The sequence below is a fragment of the Bemisia tabaci genome, chromosome 8, assembly GCF_918797505.1.
Source record: "Bemisia tabaci chromosome 8, PGI_BMITA_v3".
Lineage (NCBI taxonomy): Eukaryota > Metazoa > Arthropoda > Insecta > Hemiptera > Aleyrodidae > Bemisia > Bemisia tabaci.
The window spans coordinates 35,204,535-35,229,670 of record NC_092800.1 but is presented as its reverse complement, the minus strand read 5'-3'; the positions used below and the strand labels follow the sequence as shown (position 1 = coordinate 35,229,670).

Sequence of the window (25,136 nt, the reverse complement as noted above, 5' to 3'; positions counted from 1 at the left end):
GTTAACCATCATCCACGATCAAGACATCATCCACATTGGTAATATATTGATGGTCAAAATGCAAAACCACAAAACTCCCACGTCGTGTTTCAACATTTCCGCTCTTACTTTACTTCTTTTAAGAGAAAGAAGACAACTTTATGGCTTAAAATTTTCACAGAATATTCTGCTGACAGAAAAGCAAAATCCAGGAAGTTTTCAAGATATTATGTGAACTAGTTTTCCAAAGAAACAAAAACGGAATGACGGGAAGTCTGCAACGTTGCAAACGGAGAAACATGGTTCCACACTTCTGCCATCAATGCCATAATTCCTTAAATTTGGTATGATCTGGGATAAATATTTCGATAACAACAAACAGTTTAAAAGCAGTGTTCAATGCTGGTCCATTAATCCAAAGTAAAAGAAACTACAGTGCATCTGGTCCGTTCAATGGGCAATATCTCAGTAAATTTTGAGTACAAAAACATGATGTGAGGATGGACCAAGATTTTTGAAAGCTTTGGAGAGAAAAATCATGATTCTTACTTGTATTGATCGTCCTCGACGAATTTTTGAAGCTCATCAATGAATTTAATTGAACGTAAGTAAGAAAGAACATCAGGCCGAGAAGGTAAAAATGTGTAGTCAGATTGTTGAAACGCTGAAATAATTCTTAAAATATTGTTCATTTTCAGCTGCCGTTGCTCAGATTCTAGGCCGCCAGTTCGATGAGGATGAGCCATATCTATGTGTACTAGATCAGTCAAAAATATTCCTGAAACATTGTAAAAGAACTTTTTAGACTCCGGAGGATAACTGTTGTCAGATTGTATTTGCAAAGCAGCTTACTAAATTCAAGAAAGCGCATCTTACATCGACGCATTGGACTAGACTTAGGAAAATTACGTCTTGCCTCATGTCCTCCTGTATTATATTTTTTTTCCACTTCTTCAGGCTCTTAACAGGCAACACTTTCCAGGCCATGCATCTTTAAATAGTCTTCAACTTTTTAAATACATATAATTACCCCAATTCTTTATTAATCCAATACTGTTCTTCTAGAGAGGATGCTTCCTACTTTTAAAATTTTCTAACACAAATTTTCTGGACAAAACTTTTTCCAATAAAAATTAAAAATTTATTAGTTTGTGGTGTTCCTTTTTCACAGGAATCCAGGCAGGAAAATTTATAGGGAACATATTTTAAGACAGAAAAAGGTTGAGGATCTTGTTTTACGAATAATTTTTAAAGTTCTCTCTTTCTGATGAATACCCAAGTACAACTTACCTAAATATGGTATGCAGGGAAGCTTCAAACTTTCAATGTATTCTCTTAAATGTTTCCAATTACAGTCTTCAGAAAAAATTTCCGCTAATCTGTCGAACAATTGTTTATCTTTCTTTGCTAAATGATTCCATGTTTTTGATAATCTGGAACAATAATAATAAAATTCCAGAAAAACTGATGCGTAATCAGGGACGGATTTCCCACAAGGCAGACCTAGGCAGCTGCCTAGGAGCGCAAAGTTTTGAGAGGCGCAACATTTTGAGACACATGCATGCTTTTTAGGGGCTCTAGAATTGGAATCAGTAAAAAAAATTAAGGACGAAAAAAAAAGCGCGCGAAAAGAAGAATATCTGTGAATCTGTCCTTGTCTAATAATAAGGTTCGTAAATCCCGCGCCCCCTCTGCATTAATGAGTAAAAGGAGGAGTTGCGTTTTGGGCCTTTTCCGGCCCCACCTGGATTTTGCTAAATGTTTCATATTTTCAAAGTACTAGTTTTAGGTAGACTCTGTGCCAAATATTAGACCGAACGGAGCCCATGCAAGGGCGCAGCAGCGCCTCAAACCCAAAATCCTGGAATCGAAAAACAATTATTTTCGTCGACTTTTTCGACTGTTATCACTCTTCCAGCACATGATTCTTATGTATTTTTTTGCGTACTTTTCGTTTCTGGCCTTTTTAAAGGCCTCCGATAAATTTTAAGGGGCCTTATGGCCCATTGTTGCCATTTTTGGCCCATTTTTAGGGATTTTTTCCATTTAACACATTCAAAACTCAACTTAATCCAAAAACTGTGTACATTTTTGAAAAGTACGTAAAAAAATGAATAAAAAATGTTCAGTAAAATTTTTTCCTATGTTGCCAAATTTCCGAGAAAATTGGTCCCAAAGTGTCGAAAACGGCAAAAAATCGATAAATCGCCGCGTCTAAGGTTCAAGAAAGTGGAGTACATTTTTCATACTGTACCAGATAACAGCTCTTATCCATCCATACAACATACTAAAATATCATAGTTGTACCTGGATTCCCACGATGTGAAAATTGACCGAGATGTCGATTTTAGCGGCCTTTTTATACTTGAAGGCAGCTCTTTTGAATGTTTTTCGACCTTAGTCACCCTCTATGGGTGTGTACTATATGTATTTTTCTACGTACTTTTCATATCTGGCCATAAGAATGGCTTCCTGTGAGTTTTAAAAGGCCTAACGGTCCATTGTTGCCAATTTTCACCAATTTTTAGGGGTTTTTTCAAGTTTACGTGTGTGAAACTTAATTTAATCTAGAAACCGTGTACAATTTCGGAAAGAACGTAAAAAAATACATAGAAATGTGATTTGTACCTTTTCCCTACGTTGCCAAATTTTCGAGAAAAATCGTCCTGAAGCGTCAAAAATGCCAAAAATTGGATTAATCATCACGTCGGAGGTTCCAGGAAGTGAATTTCAAGTTTTTTTTTCACTACAAATAACGTATCGAAAATGGAAAATTGCAATGCATCTCAAGGAACATGTAATGGCGCAGATGAACGTGACAAAACGGGCCCTCAAGGTGCTTTTACTTTATCCTTCACTCCAGTTCACCTCTTTATTCCTGTAACCTCGAGATAATCCTTGGTTCTCAAGATGCTTGCTACAGGCCAAATATACCGAAGAACAGAAAATGCGTGGAGAAAGTGTCCCACGATCCACTTGAATGTCATAATTCACTTCCTGGAACCTCCGACGTGATGATTAATCCAATTTTTGGCATTTTTGACGCTTCAGGACGATTTTTCTCGAAAATTTGGCAACGTAGGGAAAAGGTACAAATCACATTTCTATGTATTTTTTACGTTCTTTCCGAAATTGTACACGGTTTCTAGATTAAATTAAGTTTCACACAGTAAACTTGAAAAAACCCCTAAAAATTGGTGAAAATTGGCAACAATGGACCGTTAGGCCTTTTAAAACTCACAGGAAGCCATTTTTATGGCCAGATATGAAAAGTACGTAGAAAAATACATATAGTACACACCCATAGAGGGTGACTAAGGTCGAAAAACATTCAAAAGAGCTGCCTTCAAGTATAAAAAGGCCGCTAAAATCGACATCTCGGTCAATTTTCACATCGTGGGAATCCAGGTACAACTATGATATTTTAGTATGTTGTATGGATGGATAAGAGCTGTTATCTGGTACAGTATGAAAAATGTACTCCACTTTCTTGAACCTTAGACGCGGCGATTTATCGATTTTTTGCCGTTTTCGACACTTTGGGACCAATTTTCTCGGAAATTTGGCAACATAGGAAAAAATTTTACTGAACATTTTTTATTCATTTTTTTACGTACTTTTCAAAAATGTACACAGTTTTTGGATTAAGTTGAGTTTTGAATGTGTTAAATGGAAAAAATCCCTAAAAATGGGCCAAAAATGGCAACAATGGGCCATAAGGCCCTTAAAATTTATCGGAGGCCTTTAAAAAGGCCAGAAACGAAAAGTACGCAAAAAAATACATAAGAATCATGTGCTGGAAGAGTGATAACAGTCGAAAAGTCGACGAAAATAATTGTTTTTCGATTCCAGGATTTTGGGTTTGAGGCGCTGCTGCGCCCTTGCATGGGCTCCGTTCGGTCTAATATTTGGCACAGAGTCTACCTAAAACTAGTACTTTGAAATATGAAACATTTAGCAAAATCCAGGTGGGGCCGGAAAAGGCCCAAAACGCAACTCCTCCTTTTCTTTTTACTTTTTCCAACCTTTTCTCGTATTTGTTTAGTTTTGCTTTGTTTTAATTCCCTATACCTTTTGAAAATTATGGTAGCACAAGAGTCATCTCAGCCACCGAATTTTTCTCTTAAATAACCTAAAAGTATCTTTAAATTGCGTTAATCAAATGCCCGAATTTAAAAATTTTCCGGGGGAGGACCCCCGAACCCCCCTTTGGCTGGGGGGTACCCCCAGACTCCCCACACGGTCGTCTGTTCTGTGAGGGGCGCGACTATAAGATTTGCCTTGGAGCGCTAAAAAGGTAAATCCATCCCTGTGCGTAATGCAATAATAAAAAGCAAACTAGGTGTTTTGACTTTATCAAGCACAATTTTTGCATTACATCTAAGATCGAGATACATCGACAAGATGAAGAGGTTAAGAAATTTGACTTTCGTTGTGACCTTCCTCCTCCCAAAATTGCATTGTTCTTTATCAAAAATGTTTACGCCTCTCAAAAAATAGGACTTTCTGGCAGAACAGCTCCTAAAATTTTCCAAAGAAGTTAGAGTGCTGAAGAGGAGATTAATTTAGAGGTGTAGGCTATTTACTGGTGAGTAAGATGTAAATATTATGCAAATGCCAATATAATTGTGCATCAAAAAAATAGAAAAATACATCTTTCTCTCTGACGGGGAAAACTTTTGGAATGTAGAAATAAAGAGTTTTCACAAAAGAAATTTTTTAGCAATTAAAATACAGCCTCCTTTAAGCCTTTGAAAAGAATTTGTAATAGCACATTCTTACTTTTTCAGAACTTAAGATAGAAAGAAAAAAGCAGGAGAAACTTTGCATGACCACAGCAGATTAGTTTATTTGTTATAAAGAAAAATAAAATACTTGCCTATAGATAGGAGCACTTTGCATGGCTGATATAACAGCGAACAAAGAATGAAAATTGCTGAGTTCGAACAGCTTTTTTCCTATCCTTATAAAATACGCTAATAACTGAGCTCTGTGTTTTGGAGTTGCCCCCTTAAGTATTTCTTGAACAGTCCAAAAGCTAACCTGAAAATAGAATACAAAATATAGAATATATATAGCTTTTAGAATAATTTGTTGCAATTAAAACTAGTGATCATCACATACATTGAATCAGCAAATCAAAAAAAACTTTCTTTATCCTACAGCACTTTATTTTCCTCGTTTTTTAAATTTTAAGAATTCTGGATTTTTTTTCTTCTTAAATAGTACTCTTGCAAGCCTTAAGGCTGTTTTTGTTATAATTATGAAAAATAGGATTATCTGCGTTCAAGCGAAAGGATATCAAAAAGGGTATAAATGGTTCCTTTTTCATGAATATAGCACAGTAACTTCTAAACAAAATTTTCTAGGAGATACGACAGTAAATTTTTCAGCCTGCGCAAAATGAGAAAAATATTAGGGCAACTAAATGTGAAGTTGATATTAATTGCACACTTAAAATAACGGATCTTTTATACATTGATCAGTGCTCATTGATACAACAGTTCTATGACCAATGGATGGACACTGAAGTTTTTAGTTTTTTCATAAAATTGTTTTCAAACAGTAATGGAAGGAGATACTGGATGGTATTGCGATAGGGGAAGATACTCAACTTGGATTCATTTATTTTAAAAAATAATTTTGCTTACATGATTGAATCTACGAGTAAAAGCCACAACATTGGGGGCAACTTCTAATTTATTTCGTTTGTGCCATGCGCAAGAGGTAAGTTCATCAGGTGAGATCTGTTGGAAGACAGCAAAGTCAAGAAGAGAGAGTTGAGATGCAAAATCCTCTGGTGGGACCCTTAACACCTCTAAAATTGGTTCGACATGTTTAATTAAAGTTGCATTATTTGGTAAACTATTTGATTTGCTGTGCCTTTCACCAGCATTACTGAAACAAAAAATAGAAGGAAATGAATCAATAAATTATCATAAAATAGCATCTTAGCATTCTGGTTAATTTGAATATTCATCCATGCATTGATGTATACTGAGAAAAAAAAAAACAAATTATAACTCAAGGGGCCTCTTGCAAAATAGAGCAGTAAGCCTAAAAACTTCCCGCAAAGAGAAAAAGTAAAATTCACACTAATGCTGTTATCTAGACTTCTTATAATATTGTCATTCAAGCGATATTAATCGTAAACATCTATATCTTGATTAGGAGATGATTTCCAAACTTCTCGTTGTGTGATTCATTTTTCTCGTGAAATTTTGAAGAGGAAAAATATTATGTAACACTTCAATGCAGAATTTTTCCGGGGCCCGCTGAAAACATAATCTGACAAAGTGTTGCTTGATTTTTTGGATGGCGATAAAAAAAGGAAAAGTGAGTCAAAATGTCGTGAGCTTACTTCAGATTATTATAACTAATAACCGAGGAATCAGTCTTCTTTTTTGAGTAGCAGTCATTTGTGGTATGATGTCTCTTAAGTTTACATTGTGGAGATTCGGATTGGGGAGAATCCAGTAGAGGTAACTCATGACTGCTCACTTCCACACCACTATCGAAGTTCTCGTTAACCCAACTGTTTTCACTTTTTCTGTCCCATTTCTGAAAAAATAGAAAAATACAGTAAATAAAAATAAATTAAAAAATTAAGTTTTTCATCAACTAAGAACAGGGTTGCCACAGACTTTAGAAAATAAAATTCCATGACATTTCCCTGGCTTCCCTGACAAATTTTGGTGAAATTCCCTGGCGTTAGAAAATGTACGAGTATATAAAAAGAGACAAATTGCCACTTCCAGACCCAAGTGTGTGACAATAGAGAATTTGCAGGTGTCTGAAATTTGATGAATTTCGCGTCTAAAGGGAAACTACTGAGTGAACTGAACACGGGGATACCCTTGGTTCATGAGTTGAACAATTACTGCAGAAGATATGACGAAATGATCTAATCTGTTAAAATATATGTGTTTAAATGGGAAATGCCGCCGGATGACGTCACTGGGCGGTGCATTTTCTCACTTTTAAATCTATTTTGATACCATTTCCCTTATCAGAAAAAAATTATAAAAAAAACTGTGAAATCAGCTTTTTAAGCACTTTCAGGTAAATCAATAAAAAAAATTGCATGCGAATTCTCCATTGTTGTCATGGTGCAGATTACAAGTATTTATACAAGGTACTTAAAAAAAAAAAAAAAAAAAAAAAAAAAAAAAAAAAAAAAAAAACGCTAATCGACATCAGTTGCCATTTCAGAGCTGTCCTCAGAATTAGAGTGAATTCTTACAGCTGTTACTGGACTGAGATATTGGAATGATATTAAAATCATTTTGTTTCGTTGATGTCATACAGGCAAGTGGGGGAGGAAAAAGAAGAAAAAAATGAATTCCGTGAAGAAATTTACAGGAAAACGATGTATGTAAAAAAATCAAACGAAAAAGGGAAGAAACAAAAATATCTGACGCAAAAAAAGTTTAAAAAGTAGTCATACTCACTTTGGAGTTTGAAATCTGTAACGAAGCAAAGCTGCAATCCAGCGTTACATCATGGGGCATTTCAGAATATCGCATATTGGCCATACAGAGCATTTGTGGGCATGTTAAGTACACCTGGAACAAAAATAAAAATTAAGTCGTTAGTGCGTGAAGTAAATTATCTGTACATGAGTTTAGACATCTTGATAAGTCACAGAGGATCAGAAGTTCTTGAACTGTAACTGAACATACCTAATGCTTTCACCTCTCACCTTTGGTAAACGTTATGTGCTTTCAGCACATTTGGTCAATAATCTTCCATCTTTAAAATGCCAACTCGGGTCTTAAATCGGCCTCCGATGTCGATGAGAAAATGTCTGGGAGACCGTCATCCTTCCCTTTAAAATTAATAAATATTCACCTACTGTCTGGTTTTCCACCGATTTACAGCCGAAAGTCGCAGTCGCGTCGACTGGAAACGCCTTCAAATTAGAAGGTATGCAACATAAACTCAGGAGTCGAAATAGTGGTCTACCAACTCCGGAGCTATAAACGAACAGTCATTGATGCATGATCGAGGGTACATCGACGAAGTATCTAGAGTACACTACACAGACGGTCTACGTTTCAAAATAATTTGTTTCTTTTTTCATTCCTTACAGAACTTTTTCGAGTTAAAGGGTACAAAAAGTCCACTTGGACCTCGAAAAAGTCTGAAATCCACCCATTAGCGCGCAATCTGCTTGTTTTCTAACACGCTTTTTCGAATTTACCGCGTTTGCGGGCAGCTTTTCTTGGTAGCTGACAGTCAGGTTTGCTCGAAGAGAGACCTAACCTAAGTAAACAAGCAAGCTTGGAAACTGATATAAAATCTCCTTGCGGAAGATTTCAACTGATTCAAAGCTTTTATTTTTGCAAAATAAAGAAAGAAAAATGAAGCAAACGCTTGGAAAAAAATGACACCATAAAATAGCAAAAGTTAGTTAGTCGTTTGTTTAATTTGGGCAGTTCTTTCTTACTCCTCTGCCTGTGCAAACCTGGTCGGCGGCGACTGAGAAAAACTGCCCAGAGACGCGGGAAACTAGAAAAAACGTGTTACAGAATACGCACATTGCGCGCTTAGGAGCGGAATTCAGACTTTTTCGATGTGGCCAACGTGATTTAAGAGCGAATGCACCCTTAAAAACTGTATTCAGTCGGCTGTGTCTCTTGCGTGCAATAGACCCATTCATAATTTGAAATAGTTTTCAGGCAAAATTTGTTGTTCGAAACGTAAAACTAGAAAGCAAGCAAAGGTGACTTAAAAATTTTTCCTGACACTGTCGTCATCTCCCCTAGGACATTTCCAGGTTTTCCCCGACTTTTGAAAATTGTCTGACATTTCCCGGTTTTCCCTGACTGCGGCAAGCTAGGGTTGCCGCAGTTTCTTCGTCTACAAATTTCCTGACTTTCCCTGATTTTCCGGGTTTTCCAGACCGCCGGCAACCCGGGGCCGAATTTTGTTGGTCCTTCACTTAAATGAAGGGCTTGGAGGACAAGGTGCATCAGAGCCGGATTAAGGGGGTGGCCACATGGGCCGCGGCCCATGGCGGCAAATTTTGCACTTTTTTTAAAAAAAAAATCGGAGTTTGAAAAAAAAATTACAAACGAAAAAAGGCGACAAAATATCTCATTTCCTGAGAGTGTAGTATTTTCTAATTTTGTCGTCTTTCAGTGATACAAGAGACAACACCTTTAATTAGTCGAGTTAAGAGAGAAACCAAACACGCAATTCGGCCTGGAACGGCGCGACTTAGAGAGAAATGATGATGAGGACTTGAGATGAAAAAAAGAAGTCCTCGGCGAGGAGGTCGGCATGTAATACATATTAGCGCCTACAAGACTGCACTAATACTTCACGCATTGCATCAAACGTGAAACGCTTAGCACCTACAAGACTGCGCGAATACTTCACGCATTGCGTCAAACACAGTGCGTTCAGCAGCGGTCGGCGTGAAACGCATAAAACTTCACGCATTGCGCCAAACACGGTGCAGGCTGCGCGGCGCGACGGCGGAAGTTAAAATCATTAAGCTACATTTATGTTTGTTCTTTCATAGATTTGTTCGTTCTGAATGGAAGGCCTTGTCCACACAGAGATAGGTTTACGGAACTTAACTTTTGCGCAAAGTTCCGTGAACTTTTGCTAGTAGTGTTAACAGGGCTTTTCTAAAAAATGTGTCCAACACGAGTAAACGCGTCTTATGCACCCCTCCCCCGCTATTGATATTTCAAAACGAACGAGAGGGGGGCGGCAAAATACAGGCCGGCCCATGGGTGGCAAGTAGGTAAATCCGGCCCTGAGGCGCATAAGTGCAGTTTTTGAAAAATTGAGATGTCAATGATTTCAAGTAAAACTAGTCTCAATGCATAAACTGTGAAAAATTCGCTCCCAAATTCTACTTTTTAAGCAGTAAACACTCAGTTTGAACTCTCTTTCCGCAATAAGGCTCTATTTAATTTCGGAACTCCAAACACGTATTTCTCGGAAAAGCAAAAACTGCACTTATGCGCCTTGTCCTCCGAGCCCATCAATAAATACTTAGGACGAGTCTCGAATGCACCTTAGTCCGGCTTTGCGCTTCTGATTGGCCGGGGGTGCGGTTTCGACTCATCGATGGATGCTGCACCTCCATGTGAAAGAGCCGACAAAATTCGGCTTCTGCTTCCCCGGCAGATTTCGCATCCTCCGGACAGCCCCTTCCCAGGAAGATCCGGTCAAAATCACGTCCCTGTTTCCAAAACTTTGGAAATCCGGGAAAAGTTCCGGAATAGGGAGTCAAACCCAAAAAATGTGAACATTTACGCAATACTACGTGGCGTGGCGTTGGTGTGAGTGGGATGACGTCACGGCTTGGGTTGTGTTTGTGGTAATGACAATGAACGGTCGGGGCCGGGCGCCCACCCGACGAGGGAGGGGGAGGGGGAGGGGGCGGAGGTATCGATTATCATCTTCGCACAAATCCCCGCTCGCCCAGCCGGCTGCTCCAGTGCTCCACCTCTAAAAATAGCGCGCGATTCGCCAGACGCGCACCGCGCAATGGATCGAGTCAATCAGAGAGGGGGACATGGCATTTTGGACTAAAACTGCAAATTTTGATGTTTATTTCGTCACATTTTAAATTTTGAGGGGTACTTCTAGAAGCGGGGTTGCCATAGAATTTGGAAAATTAAATTCCCTGACATTTCCCCAATTTCCCTGACACAGTTTGGTGAAATTCCCTGACATTTCCCCGATAATCCTGACACATTGTGGTGAAATTCCCTGACAATTGAACAAATGGATTGCATTTTGCATTATAAGGAACCACTATCTCCGACTCTCCTATAAAAGAACTTTTCTACATAGGGAAACCAATGACATATATGCTATTTCTAAACTGGGTTAGAAATAGTGGTTCCTAATTGCAAAATGTGATCCAAATATCGTATTGTTAAAAAGACATAATTACAAATAGTTTCCAGGCAAAATCTATAGATCGAAACGTCAAACTGATTCTAAAATGGGAATCAAGAAGGATTTGACGATTTTTCCCTGACATTTTCGTCATTTTCCCTCGCATTTCCCGATTTCCCCTGACTTTTGAAAATACCCTGACATTTCCCGAGTTTCCTTATCTTTTTAAAATTCCCTGACATTTCCCGGTTTTCCTGGTATTCCCTAACTGTGGCAACACAATAGCAGAAAATTTCACGAGGAAACGGATGAAACCACTTTTAGAACCTCAAAGTTTTGTATAAACGGAGTTATAAGCGTTTAAAGTTTCGAAATTTTGTCCGACCTCTGGTATTGGCTCGACCCACTGTGCGAGGCTCCCTCGCGGCAATCGGTCGCGTGATGCTCCCGGCTGAAACCGGCGAGCCGAACGGGTACGGGGGACACTTTTTCGGGGCGCCCCCCTCGCGGATCGCGTGTCGAATTCAATCTGCATCGCGGATAGACGCTCACAAATTGATAGCGAGCTATTTTCGGATTAGGTTCATTCCCAGCCGGGTGGATGGCTAATCTCCTTTCGGAGCATGTGCGCGAGGATTTCCTCGTCAATGAGAGTTTGCGCTTTCACAATTAGAGCCACAAACGGCCGAGCTGTCGTGCGTCATGAAAGCCAACAACGATGGGGCATGGCTCAAAGCAACTACGTATATAGATACGTGGTTGCTTTGAGCCATGCCCCATCGTAAAATGATCCTGTAATTCCGGAGTCCTCTTGTTAGAAATGATGGGACGTGGGGACAGCTTTCGACCGATCAGGAGCCTGGAAGACTGTCAGCGCATTTCGTCGTTTCCCCGCGAAAGAACCGGGCTGGCCAAAAGTCAGTCCTTTTGCAGTACTTTTTCAGTACATTTCCAAAAAATCAAGTACCTCCTCAACAGAAAAAGTCAGTACTTTTTTTTACCAGGAGGATCTTGAGCATTTTTAACTGAATATGAAGTAGTAGTGCTGATCGCAGAATCCTGTTTTAATGCTTGATTCGGGTAGATAAGCGAAAAATAATCAGGTCTGTCCAAACCGCAACTTCCTTCAAATTCCTCAATATTGACCGAGATATCGCTCTCTGAGAAGTCAGGTTTTACACTGAAAAAAAAAGTTCAGTCGTATGAACCAAAGTTCGGTGTTCCATAATATCATCCTAACTAATTCGGTTTGTCAAACCAAATTTTCGGTTCCTCAAACCGAACTATCGGTTCGTTTGACCGAACTTCAACGGTATAAAATGAACTGAAGAGCAAAGTTCGGTCATGTGAACCGAATGTTCGGTTACACGTACCGAAAGCTCAGTTTGACAAACCGAATAGTTGGGATGATATGGAACACCAAACGTTCGGTTCACATGACCGATCTTTTTTTGTCAGTGTAGACGTCATCCACCACGACAGTGACACACTTAGTTTCTTCCTCTTTTGTTCAATCAGTTTTTCAAGTTCAATCAGGTTTTCTCGTGTAATTTTCTTCCGAAAGCACCCCTTGCAATTTAGAATGTGACGAAATAAACATCAAAACTTGCAGTTTTTGGCCAAAAATTTCATGTCTGACCTCTCTAATTGACTCATTCTACTGTACGTCATAGAAAGTATCGCAAAAATCAACGATATTTTTTTTTCGTCCTTGAGCACTGCACCGATCTTGAACCCGTACTCTACATCCGAGCATTATCCCTGCCGTGATAGCGAAGAGAAAGGTAAGTGCATTTTCGCATGAGCTACGGTCAGCACATGCTCCTATGTGTCTCGAAGCTCATACCAGAATGCACTTACGGTTCTCTTGGAATGACAATTCAAAGCGGTGCCAAAATTTTGCGCACGGACCGTTTGATTCTTACGGCTGCGTTCGATCACACGCGGGTGGAGGTGGCGCCTGAGACTATGCTGTGTGGCGCCAGGCGCCCGCCCGCTATCAATATCACTTCAGAAAACGCTCTTGAAACGGCCAAGCGTTACCCCTGTAGCTGCCTCAGCGCACAGCTGAAAAACCAACCGTCGTTACGTAACAACGTGAGAGCTTTGCATCATTTTTGGAGCTAGGTCAGTTCGAGGTGACGAAAAACAGCAGGGTAGCCACGGAGATCTTAGACTTGGCTTTCGCTGACTTTTCCAGGCCTTTTACACGGAGAAAAAAACCTCGTGCGTGCGACCCGAAGTTGAGGTCATATGGATCTCTGAAGTTTTCGGATTGAGCATCTGAACACTTTAGGTCCAGCTGCTGAGGTTCGGATCACACATCTGAAACTTCAGTAGCTCAGTTTTTACATCTGAAGTACTTCAGGTGTGAGAACCGAAGTTTTTCGGATGTGTAAACCGAAGTACTTCAGATGTAAGAACTGAAGTTTCAGATAAGTGATCCAAACCTTAGCAGCTGGACCTAAAGTGTTCAGATGCTCAATCCGAAAACTTCAGAGATCCATTTGACCTAAACTTCGGGTCCCACGCACGAAGTTTTTTTCTCCGTGTAAGACCAATGTTTTACAGATCAAGCGCGGAGAAATTTCTTACTTCTCGGAGCTGTAGATAATCCTTGAAAAGACAGGACTTGAAAATTTAACAACATTTTCCCCTGACACTTTCGTTATTTCCCTAAAATACGAGATTTTCCCCGACTTCGTAGAATTCCCTGACATTTCCCGGTTTTCCCGATATTTCCTGACGATGGCAACCCTGTAATTTTTTCTTAAATTTGTTTTCTTTCCTATCTTTTAGCGCCTCGCGCAGCTGTTTCTCCGCAACCTTTCATCCAGCCCTGCTTGTAACATTTCTTCTTACGGTCGTATCCCAGCAAAATCCGAAATCTCGCGCCCCAGGGAGCTCTTTGCTTGAGCAGAAATCAGGACCCTGGTACCTGACTCCAGTCTGTCCGCAGGGTATCGATTAGTCAAAGACGACAAACTATACGATCCGTAAGCTGTCCTGTGGTCGGCCGACTGTCTTCGGTCATTACTCACGGAGCATGAAGTAAGTGCGTGGAATGATTAAATCTTGAAATTATCGGAGGCGTAAACCGTGGTTTGCGATCTATCGATAGCTTTGTCGTTTAAACATATGGAATAGGATCGATAAACAAGGTGTTCTGACCTACACCTTAATAATCGATTCTTTTCCACAGCCCCAACGGGGAAATATCGAAAATCGATCATTCACGCCTCGCCACTGGCGTAGCCGTTCGCGACCGCTTTCGCGACGAGTCCCTTGCCCCCGACTCAAACGTTCACTTTCCCTGCGTAATTGCACGCTTATTATGATTGGGAATATTAATATTTCGTCGGATTATCGAACGTTTTTAACACGTGAGCCGGCGCACAGTGGATCGAGTCAATAGGAGAGGTCGGATAAAATTTAGAAACTTCAAACGCTTATAACTCAGTCCAGGATGTCTACTAGTTTTAAAAAACCAAAATAGAGATATTGCATGTGTGAGGAATTTGCGATTTGACTGATGATGCTTTTGTAAAAGTTCGCGAGAAACACGATGGTGCATGCTACTGGTTTTCTCTAAAATCATCTCCCAAGCTCAAAAACAGCGCTCAAGTTGAGGCCAAAATGGAGGGGATATCCCACGCTATCCTGAGTGTCCACTTCTACATCAAAACAAACTCTCAGTGCAAAGATAGGGAGCAAATACATTAGCAGTGATGCCGTGTTTTCAGTTTTAGAGCCCCTAAATCAAGTAGCAGCCCTGTCAATGTATTTGCTCCCTATCTTTGCATGGAGAGTTTATTTTGATGTAGAGGTGGACTCTCAGAATAGCGTGGGATATCCACTCCATTTTGGCCTCAACTTGAGAGCTTTTTTTGAGCTTGGGAGTTAATTTCAGAGAAAACCAGTGGCCACATCGTGTTCCTCGCGAACTTTTACATAAGAATCAACAGTCAAATCGCAAATTCCTCACACATGCAACATCTCCATTGGGGACTTTCGGGGACTTTTAGGGGTGTTTTATAAAAAAAATCGGGGACTTTTTTTCCCGAAATAGTAAGAGAACGGGAGCTAGTTAGAGCGTTAAAAGGCGTATTTTCTACGACTAATTTTGCAAGTCCTGTTGAACCGATGAAAATATACGAAAAACCAAGCAACGCAAGTTTTTCCATTCCTGGTTATACTGCGCCGCCGCGGCCGGCGGGAAAATTGGAAAATACCGGTGTTTAGGCTGATTTTTGTCATTTTTTGGGGACCTGAACAAGAAAGTTGGGGTCTTTCGGGGATATCGGGGACACCCTGCCAAAATCGGGGATAATCGGGATACCGGGGACTTTCGGGGGCCGGTGGACACCCCGGTTTATATAAAATGTTGATGTTCTAAAAGTGGTTCTATTGGTTTCCTCGTGAAATTTTCTTCTAAAAGCACCCCTTGAAATGTGACGGGATGAATATCGAAATTTGCAGTTTTAGTGAAAAATTGCATGTCCGACTTCTCTAATTGACTCGATCCACTGTGCGGCGTCCGAGAATTTCTCATCTTCGGGAGACGAAATCGCGGAGCGAAAATCGAAACGAAAGTCGTTTCGCACATTGCAGGGGTTTTAATCTTATTATATACATATCTTTTCCTATTTATTTTCTTACGATTTCGAATTTATGATTTATTCTTGTGACATGTTCTTTGGCTCCTACAAGCAAACAAACATTAACAGTCCCGAATTCCCGCCTCCACCGATTCTAGGTTATTTTTAATTCCGTTTTCTGTTCGTCTCGTCAAGGTTGAATTCGGCTAGTCGATTGCTTCCCATTTTTCCAACGGTCGTTCCACTATTTTTTGTGCTATGGTTGCTATACGTGATCGTCTACAGACAGGGCTGGATTAAGGGGGTGGCCACATGGGCCGCGGCCCATGGCGCCAAATTTTGCAATTTTTTTAAAAGTAGGTATAAAAAAATCGGATTCAGAAAAAAATTATCAATGACAAAAGGGGACGAAATCTCTCTTTCCTGAGAGTATAGTAATTTTTCATTTTGTCGCTTTTCGGTGATACAAGAAATAGCATCTTCAATTAGTAGAGTGAAGAGCGGAACTAAACACGCAATTTGGCCTGGAGCTCAACACAGAGAGGAATGATGACGAGGACTTGAGATGAAAAAGACAAGCCCGCGGCGCGGCGATCGGCATGTAACACATATTAGCGCCTACAAGACTGTATGAATACTTCACGCATTGCGCCAATCACACTGCGATCAGCACGGCGCAGCGGCGGAAGTTAAAATAATTAAACCACATTTATGTTTGTTCCTGGTTTGTTCTTTCATAATTTTTTTGTTCATTTCTTATAAATGGAGGACCTTGTCCATGTCCACATACAGATAGGTTTACGGAACTTAACTTTCGCGCAAAGTTTTGTAAAATTTTGCTAGTAGTGTTGACAGGGCTTTCGCAAAAAATGTATCCAACACGAGTAGGTAAACGCGTCTTATGCACCCCTCCCCCTCCGGCACGTTCACTTGATAGTTTTTATTGATGTTTCAAAACGAATGAGAAGGGGGCGGCAAAATACAGGCGGCCCATGGGCGGCAAGTAGGTAAATCCGGCCCTGTCTACAGAAGAAGGAAACTAGACAAATTATTATTGAATGACACATTTTCAGTGTTGTTTTCGCGTCTGGATTTTTTCCGAGCGAAAGGCCGTTCAAGAGGATTTGGAGCCACAATTCGTCTTCATCTAATTAAATGAGATCGACCACGGGCGCTGCAGATCCGTTGAGTACCCTTTGGCCTAAATTAAAGCCTAATTCTAAAAATGACGCAAGTGCTTTGACATTTATATGACGTGTGCACCTTTTTTGGATGGGCCGTTCATGTAAAGACACACATAGAAGGGGGTCGAAGGCATGAAAGCGATTGACACCTGATCACACATTGAACACTACGCACTGTCGCAAGTGTCGCACTTGTTAAAACAACCGTAACCACTCTGATGAGCCGTCCGGTGCTGCGCTGCCATGCTAAGGAAAAACCCCGTATGCGCCTTCAGACGCTGCCAAGTTCCCTTCGATAAAACCCGAAATTACTGGGAAAATTTTGAACATTCTTTCCCAATAGTTTCTGACAATTTTGTACACAATTTTATCTAAAATATCTGAAAAGTTCAAAGAAAAATGTGCATGAATGTCGTCAAAAATACAGGGTTTATCAGCGGAGATTTGGCAACTTTTTAATGTTCATACGGCGTTCTTCCTAAACACGGCAGAGCGGATCGATTATTGAATGACCTTGATCGATTAACAGCATTGCCAAGATGGGAATCTATCGATCAAGTTGAATCGATAACGCTTTTACCAATCGACAGGTTGGATTTTGGATGGCGCGGTAACAAAATCTTCGATCATAAGCATTCGAATGGATGGAAATTAAAACTAACAGAGTAGCGACTGTGTATGGACGCTAATGGTGCCACGTCACAGAAAATCGATAATAATCGATTTATTTTCATAAGTAGCATTGATAGTAGTTATGTCGTTGTCATTGTTTAGATATAATGCGATATAACGGAGAATCCCTATGATGACATCACAGCGAATAGCGTCTATCGTTATTACATACAGTGTTCCCCAAACGAAGGAACGCAACTACACTTCAAGATTGCAAAATTGACCCAAATACCTTCATAGATTTGGTTAAAGATTATGACTGTAAATGAACAATTTGTGTCCAAAATTTTGATGGTTTTAACGTGCATGGGACCCGAAGTTGAGGTCACATGGATCTCTGAAGTTTTCGGATCTCGCATCCGAAAACTTGAGGTCCAGCTGCCAAAGTTCGGGTCAGGCATCTGAAGTACCTAGGTCTGGTACATGCCGAAGAGTTCGGATCACACATCTGAGCACTCCGGTACTTACTGAAGTAATTCAGATGTCTGACCCGAACTTCGGCAGTTGAACCTCACGTTTTTGGATGCGTGATCCGAAAACTTCAGAGATCCATACGACCTCAACTTCGGGGCCCACGCACGAAATTTTTTTTCCGTGCACAGTTGAAAAATTAGTAGAATTGTTGGTTACACGGAGAAAAAAACTTCATGAGTAGGACCCGAAGTTGAGGTCGTATGGATCTCTGAAGTTTTCGGATCGCGCACCCCAAAGCTCGAGGTCCACCGGCCGAAATTCGGGTCAAACATCCGAAGTACCTCAGTGTAAACCGAAGCACTTCAGATGTGTGAACCAAACCTTTCAGTAAATATTGTTAGTTAGTTAGTATATTTTAAGACATTCAGCGTCACAGGCTATTACAGAGTCAGTCTTTACAGAGAATTTTGAAAATGGGAGTATATACGAAAATTTAGATTATTAAATTAAGAGAGGTGAAGAATTTCAGAATTTTGGTAGTAACATTGGGTTCATCGCATGTAAGTGGGTTTGTATTTCTTTTGATTGTAGGGGAGTAGATCAAGAGAGGTGAAGAATTTCAGAATTTTGGTAGTAACATTTAGAGTCCCTTTATACAGAGAGTCAAGACAATTTGAATCAATTTCTGATTGGTTCCCGTATTTTAGGCCTCCACAGTGTCACAAACGGGAATAAAGATTACATTTTCACCAATTGCAAAGATTATAATCTGGAATGGACCAGGGAATTACGGGTTCGGCAAGGAACAAACGGAATGAGAGGAGGAACGGAGAAAGGCATTTGAGAAAGGGCCGATCAAAGATTACGAAAAACGTTCAATTTCTGTAATCTTTATTCCCGTTTGTGACATCCATGAGCCAAATTGTCTTGACTCTCAGTATAAAGGGACTCTAGTAACATTGGGTTCATCGCATGTAAGTGGGTTTGTATTTCTGTTGATGGTAGGGGAGTAGATCTGTGATCACTCTACGTGCGATATGCACTGACTCTCAGCGTGATCACGTCACGTCACATCGCGTCGCGGGGAGCACGCAAAGCCCGAGCGAGTCACGCGTGGGCGGACAGAGCAAAAGCGCCGTTTCGGCTGTCTTTCGCGGGTGACCTTTCGACCGACTCCACAGACAGATGCACCACAAAACGCAACACATACGAGAAAGGAAAACGAAGCGAGCGAGCGGACGGCGCGGTGTGGGTGCGCTGGATCGATTGTCATCCTCCGGACTGCCGTGCTACGGAAGAACGCCGTATGTACCTTCAGACGTTGCCAAATTCCCTTTGATTAAACACGAATTTCCTGGTAAACTTACGGCTATTTTTTTTTTCAAATTTTTCAGACAATTCTATCCGCAATTGAGATGTTGCATGTGTGAGGGATTTGCGATTTGACTGTTGTTTCTTATGTAAAAGTTCGCGAGAAACACGATGGTGCCACTGGTTTTCTCTGAAATCATCTCCCAAGCTCAAAAAAAGCTCTCAAAGTGAGGCCAAAATGGAGGGGATATCCCGCGCTATCCCGAGAGTACACCTCTACATTAAAACTATCTCCCCATGCAATGGTAGGGAGCAAATACATTAGCAGTGATGCCGTGTTTTCAGTTTTGGAGTCCCAAAATAAAATGGCATCACTGCTAATGCATTTGCTCCCTATGTTTGCATGGAGAGTTTGTTTTGATGTAGAGGTGGACTCTCAGGGTAGGGTGGGATATCCCCTCCATTTTGACCTCAACTTGAGAGCTTTTTTGAGTTTGGGAGTTGATTTCAGAGAAAACCAGTGGCACCATCGTGTTTCTCGCGAACTTTTACATAAGAAACAACAGTCAAATCGCAAATCCCTCACACATGCAACATCTCTATTGAATCTCAAATATCTGAAAATTCCAAGTCAAAATATGCATTACTTTTCTCAAAAATAAACAATTTATCGGGGGAAATGGCAACTCTCGAATGTTCATACGGCGTTCTTCCTCAGGACGGCAGGGTAGGGCTTGGGTCGCAATCAAACACTGAACAGGGCCCTGCCCACGTCTTGAACTTGACATTCGGTTGGTCCCGCCCGGACAAGTGATAAATCTAAACGCCATACCTCACCACACGTTTCAGCTCGTCCAATGAAAATTAGTGCAGGAATCTAAAAGAGCAACTTTCCTGTAACTTAACCGGAAAGTTCCGTACGATTCTCTCCCAACACCAACTTTTCCGGGAGACTTCGACACATATCGTCACCTCCCAGGCAAAGTATCACAAGCGCCATGCGACGTTTAAAAATTTCCGCCGCCATTTTATTTCTTTACTGAGAAATTGTTGGTTGAATCTGTTTGGAAATATCACTAAATTTTATCGGTAGCACAAAGAAAATTCAGTGAAATTTTCGGACAGCTTCGTTGAACAATTTCTCTGAAAAAAAAAAATGGCGGCGGAAATTTTTAAACGTCGCATGGCGCTTGTGATACTTTGCCTGGAAGGTGACGATATACGAACACACTCGTATACACATACCTTAGGACAGATTACTGAAATTGACAGACATAGCGATAGTCAAGGAAGAAATAGGGAGTATGGAGTGATCCTATTGGTTGAAACGCGTGATTTTCGTCATCTTCGCCATCCCTAGCGAACACTCTCTATCGAGTCTAGGGGGTTAATCGACACCTCAGAGCGGTGATGGCCTCCAACTACGATTGTTATCACCCAGAACTGGGAATCCAAAACGTATACGAAACCGCACAAACCGCCAAAAAGGGTCGAAAAATCAATTTTTAGGCCAGGTTGGGCTTAGTCCCCACGGGAAATTTCATGGGGTTTGTCCCAAGCTCGAATCGCAGGAGTGAAACTTTAGGCTTTTTCCCCGTTTTACACTACAACAAAATTTCTTTTTCTTTGGAAGTCGTTCTTAGGACTCCACAAGGACTCTTAGTAAGTTGGTACTGTGATTAGTGTTGACTATATAACTTGATATTTTTCCAACTTCGCAAGTAAGATTTTTCCCTGGGACAAATGACGCGAAACGTCCCGAGGACACACAAGGTCATATACAAAGCAACAAAATTTCTTCTTCTCCCCGAGTCGTGGCAACCAACAATGAAGAAAAAAATTTAATTTATCAGAGGAAGCGGCAACAACTACGAGCGTGGGTATAGGAGCCGATAAGCTCATCCGAAAGGACTCCAGGAAATAAAAATCAGAATACAGGAAGCTTTGACTCCGCCACGAATGATCCCGTCGAACGCCCACACATGGCTGGAAACCGACTCGATCGATGATAAAGCGTACACAGGAGGCGGCACGTTCAATTCTCTCCGCAAGCTTTGGCGAACTTCATTCTTCTCCCGCAACGAGAGCTCTCCGAGATCTTTGTAAGCCCGAAGCTGAAGTTTTAACGACAACATTCGGTTCAGATCCGAGGGAAACTTCCACCGTGCGTGGGATTGGGATTGGAAGTGCAGCACTGCCGCACAGTGGATCAAGTCAGTAGGAGAGGTCGGACAAAATCTGGTAAATTTAAAAGCGTATAACTTCGTATATACAAAACTTTGACTTTCTAGTAGTGGTTCCATTGGTTTTCTCGTGAAATTTTCATCTATTTAGAAGCACCCTTAAAAATTCAAAATGTGACGAAATAAACACAAAAATTTTCAGTTTAGTCGAAAATTTCATGTCCGACCTCTCTGATTGACTCAGTCCACTGTGCGTCGTGCCGGGGAAAAAGGTAGTGCGAATGTTCCAACTCACCGACTGCACTGCATTTGGTGTAATGCGAGAGGTATTCATGCAGCCTTGTAGGCGCTAATATGTGTGTCACTCCGACCGTACTGTTTGGCGCAATGCGTGAAGTATTCCTCCAGTCTTGCAGGCGCTAATATGCGTCAAACATACATCCAATGCATACATCCGGCGCAATGTATCCACTTTTTTGGCGAAAATTTAAGGAAAGCCAATATATTAGCACGGTGTGTACTATAGCTCGAGGTCTGAAAACCACCGTGAATTCGTCTCAAGAAAATATTAGAGTTCAGTTCGTTAGGAGACTTTGTTTACAAAACCTACGGGACATCGTAACTTTGACCTTGCTGAAATTGGGGCAGATATGTACCGGACCTGCGATGAAGTAAGAGAAAGATAAAGAAGAGTAGAATGGGCGAGGAGAGAGAGAGAGGTCACAAGTTCGTCACACCGAGTGTGTCAATCAACGGAAGATGAAGTGCGAGCAGAAAACGCAAGCAAACGCAGATGAGAGGAAATTAACGAAATGAGTCACCGAGAGACTCGGAAATTCAAGAGATGTGACACTGGCATAGATCCGAAAAACAAAACAATGTGTAATGAGCGACCCAATTCCGACTTCCAACTGCTTTCGACTGCGTTCAGAACTCGTTCGGAACGCATAATTCCACATAAGGCGCGTACAAAAATGTCGATGACTTGAAATGGACTGTAAGATAGAGTAATAATTAAGACAAAACATCCTATACTCCTCAATAAAACTTCTCGTAGCAAGTTTAACACGTTGAAACAGACTGAAAAGTCAACTAACAATTCAACGACTAGTGATGAAATAACGTATTAGAATAAGTAAATTCAAACTTCCTAGTCAACACTGGAAAAAAAAACACATTGGATCTAGAGTCCAGGCTCTTTCAAACATTGACAAGAAAAAATTCTCTTGATTCAATCATGATTTAAGCTTAAACCAAGAACCAAGCCTCTTAATTTGAGCGGATTTCCTTTTGATTTGAGCTTAAATCTGATTGAATCATGAGTCCTTTTTCTTGTCAATATTTTCAAGAGTCTGGACTCTATATCCAATGTGTTTTTTTTCCAGTGCAGTAAAAACCACAATACAACCCAGGTCAGTTCTATAATCACAAACAAAATATATCGTTCGACAAATGCCTTACTTTCGAACCAGTGGCTCATCGAAACATACTTGGGAATTGGAGGAAATTTTGACAATGGTCGAGTTTCCGCATGACTTTTTTTCTTAGCGCCAGTGCCAGTATTGATTTCCAAGCATAGGACAATGATATCGGTAGTGACCCCTTGATCAGTGGCGTGGTGTGCTTTGCGATATATCGATTGATCTGCCATTTCAATCTATGGAAAAGGATCGATTATCAAGGTGTTCGCATATCGATCGAACACCCTACATATCGATCCTTTTCCATAGCTTTTAAGGGCGGATTAATCGATGTATCACAAAGCACGCCCTGCCACTGTTTCTAAGGAAATCATGCAACGCCTCATGGTTCACACGGCGTTATTCCTTAGCACGGCAGTTTGATGGGCCACACGAATCGGATTCCGGTAGTTCGAACCGCAGTTTTCGTCTTGGTGCATCGGGAACTGGCGGTAAAAGTGACGCCCGAGACTTCTTCGCGCGCGGCGAAGTCGGCGGCGGCGCTGGAACCGGAAACAGAGCGCGGAGAGGTGCAGCAAATAAGCAGGTGCAGTATCCGGGATTAACAGCTTATTACGTTGAGGCGTGCGTACGTGCCGCCACGTGCTCGCGCGCATCGCATTCGTGTAAACAAACGAGCCGAAGCCGACAAACCGCATACCAGCCCGGCCAACCCGCAGACGCCACTCACGGAGTGTTGGTGAATGGTGATGGCGACGAAATTCGTCACTGCCGGCAAAAAAGCGCATCTTTTTTTTTTTTTTTTTTTTTCTGCTGGTTTAATGGCTTCGTGTCTATAGCACCTTCAGCCAACTTTAGACAATGTTTAGTGTCCGTAGACATCAGGCTCCATGCTCCAGGCTTTTCTAATTTTCAGGGATTAGGGCCGAGGAGAATCTGAAAAGCGCATCTTCACTTTCAGACGGGTGTCCTATGGAGTAGACGCTGGTGGATACCTGAATTAAAGAAAGAAGAAAGGAACGGAGGAACGAAGGGAGGGGGGAAGGAAGGAAGGGAAGGGGGAAGGAAGGGAGAAAGGAACGAAGGAACGAAGGAACGAAGGAACGAAGGAACGAAGGAACGTAGTAGTAGTAGTAAAATAATTTTATTTTAAAGCGGTGCTTTAGCATGGAACGAAGGAAGGAGGGAACGAACGAACGAACGAACGAACGAACGAACGAACGAACGAACGAACGAACGAACGAACGAACGAACGAACGAACGAACGAACGAACGAACGAACGAACGAACGAACGAATGAACGAACGAACGAACGAACGAACAAACGAAGGAACGAAGAAAGGTAGGAGGGAAGGAAGGAACGAAGGAACGAAGGAACGAAGGAAGGTAGGAGGGAAGGAAGGAAGGAAGAGGAGGAAACGAAATATTCCTCTGAACACACCTGCGTATTTATTCAGACCTTCTGTTCTAGGTAACAATATCGATAATAATGTGTTCTCCAAAATAAGCACATTCGTGTGTTTAGTTATCACACACACTGAATGTTCCATTTGGACCTTCTAACAACGAATTATCCTAACACAATGGCGTGCTGTTGCTTACTAGTAATACACAATTTGTTTTATAGAACAAAAGGTCTAAAAAACACGTCGGTGTGTGTGTATTCAGGTGGGTTGTTTTTTTTTGGTTTTTTTCATGAAGAACGCTTGAGAGAAAAAACAATTGAAAAAGAGAAGAATTTCTGGTGGGTCACCGACTCACCGATTGCGCGGAATTTTACGTTTCAAGTTTCAAGTAATCTAACTAATCTTTTTTTCGCTGAACACAAGGAGTGAGCAAGTTTACTATTAGGTTGCTTTTACAGTTTAAAAGTCGACCAAAGCACTTTCTTACACGTTTTTTCTTCCAAGTTTTACATGGAAAATGACTCACTCTCCTGGAAGTTCGGAGATCAACTTCAAAAGAGGATGTAAGCATTTAGAATTTTAATGTTACGGAGATAAGACACAACTGACGTCACCTACATACTCAGCTATGTTCCAAGTAATCAATGTTTAGTGTCCTTGTTAATGTACTTCTTAGGAATTGACTTCCGACCTTCGTATTGAGTGACTTGATTTCTAGGTAAAATTTTGAAAAGAGGACACGATAACACGGTGCTTTAATTCATGATTAATCGGATGGCTCATCGCAAAAGTATCAAGTTTTGCAAAAAGAGAGCTCTTAATGGTGAAAACGGACATTGATTTGTATTCATAGTCTCTTTCATTTTCACCCAAAATTCCGGTTATTTTGTGATTTCTTGAGTTGTTACTGATGCCGGTTTCAAAACAGACTTTCGAAGCTGCAGCACAGATTGAAACCAGAGGCGGAAAATTTTCGGGCCGTGAGTTTTGTCCCTTCAATGTGACGTCAGATTCCAGGTGGATATTTCAGTAAGTTTCCACCCGTATTCACAGGTGGCTGGTCGAGGTAGTTGCTTCGAGGCTGAACTCGTGCAGTCAGAGT

At 41.0% G+C, this 25,136-nt stretch overlaps 1 protein-coding gene across 2 annotated transcripts in view; it reads right to left on the bottom strand.

The window, feature by feature from the left end:
* The window catches only part of RalGPS (Ral GEF with PH domain and SH3 binding motif), a 113,290-nt gene that overhangs the window by 11,098 nt on the left and 77,056 nt on the right, over positions 1–25,136 (bottom strand). For both annotated transcript variants that reach the window (XM_019041155.2, XM_072303471.1), the window contains exons 2-7: positions 7,431–7,544; positions 6,341–6,540; positions 5,631–5,877; positions 4,859–5,022; positions 1,270–1,412; positions 529–757 (exon numbers count right to left, since the gene is read on the bottom strand). In XM_019041155.2, the coding sequence (XP_018896700.2) occupies positions 529–757; positions 1,270–1,412; positions 4,859–5,022; positions 5,631–5,877; positions 6,341–6,540; positions 7,431–7,523 (1,076 nt within the window). In that variant the 5' untranslated portion in view covers positions 7,524–7,544. The remainder of the gene's footprint in view (positions 1–528; positions 758–1,269; positions 1,413–4,858; positions 5,023–5,630; positions 5,878–6,340; positions 6,541–7,430; positions 7,545–25,136) is intronic.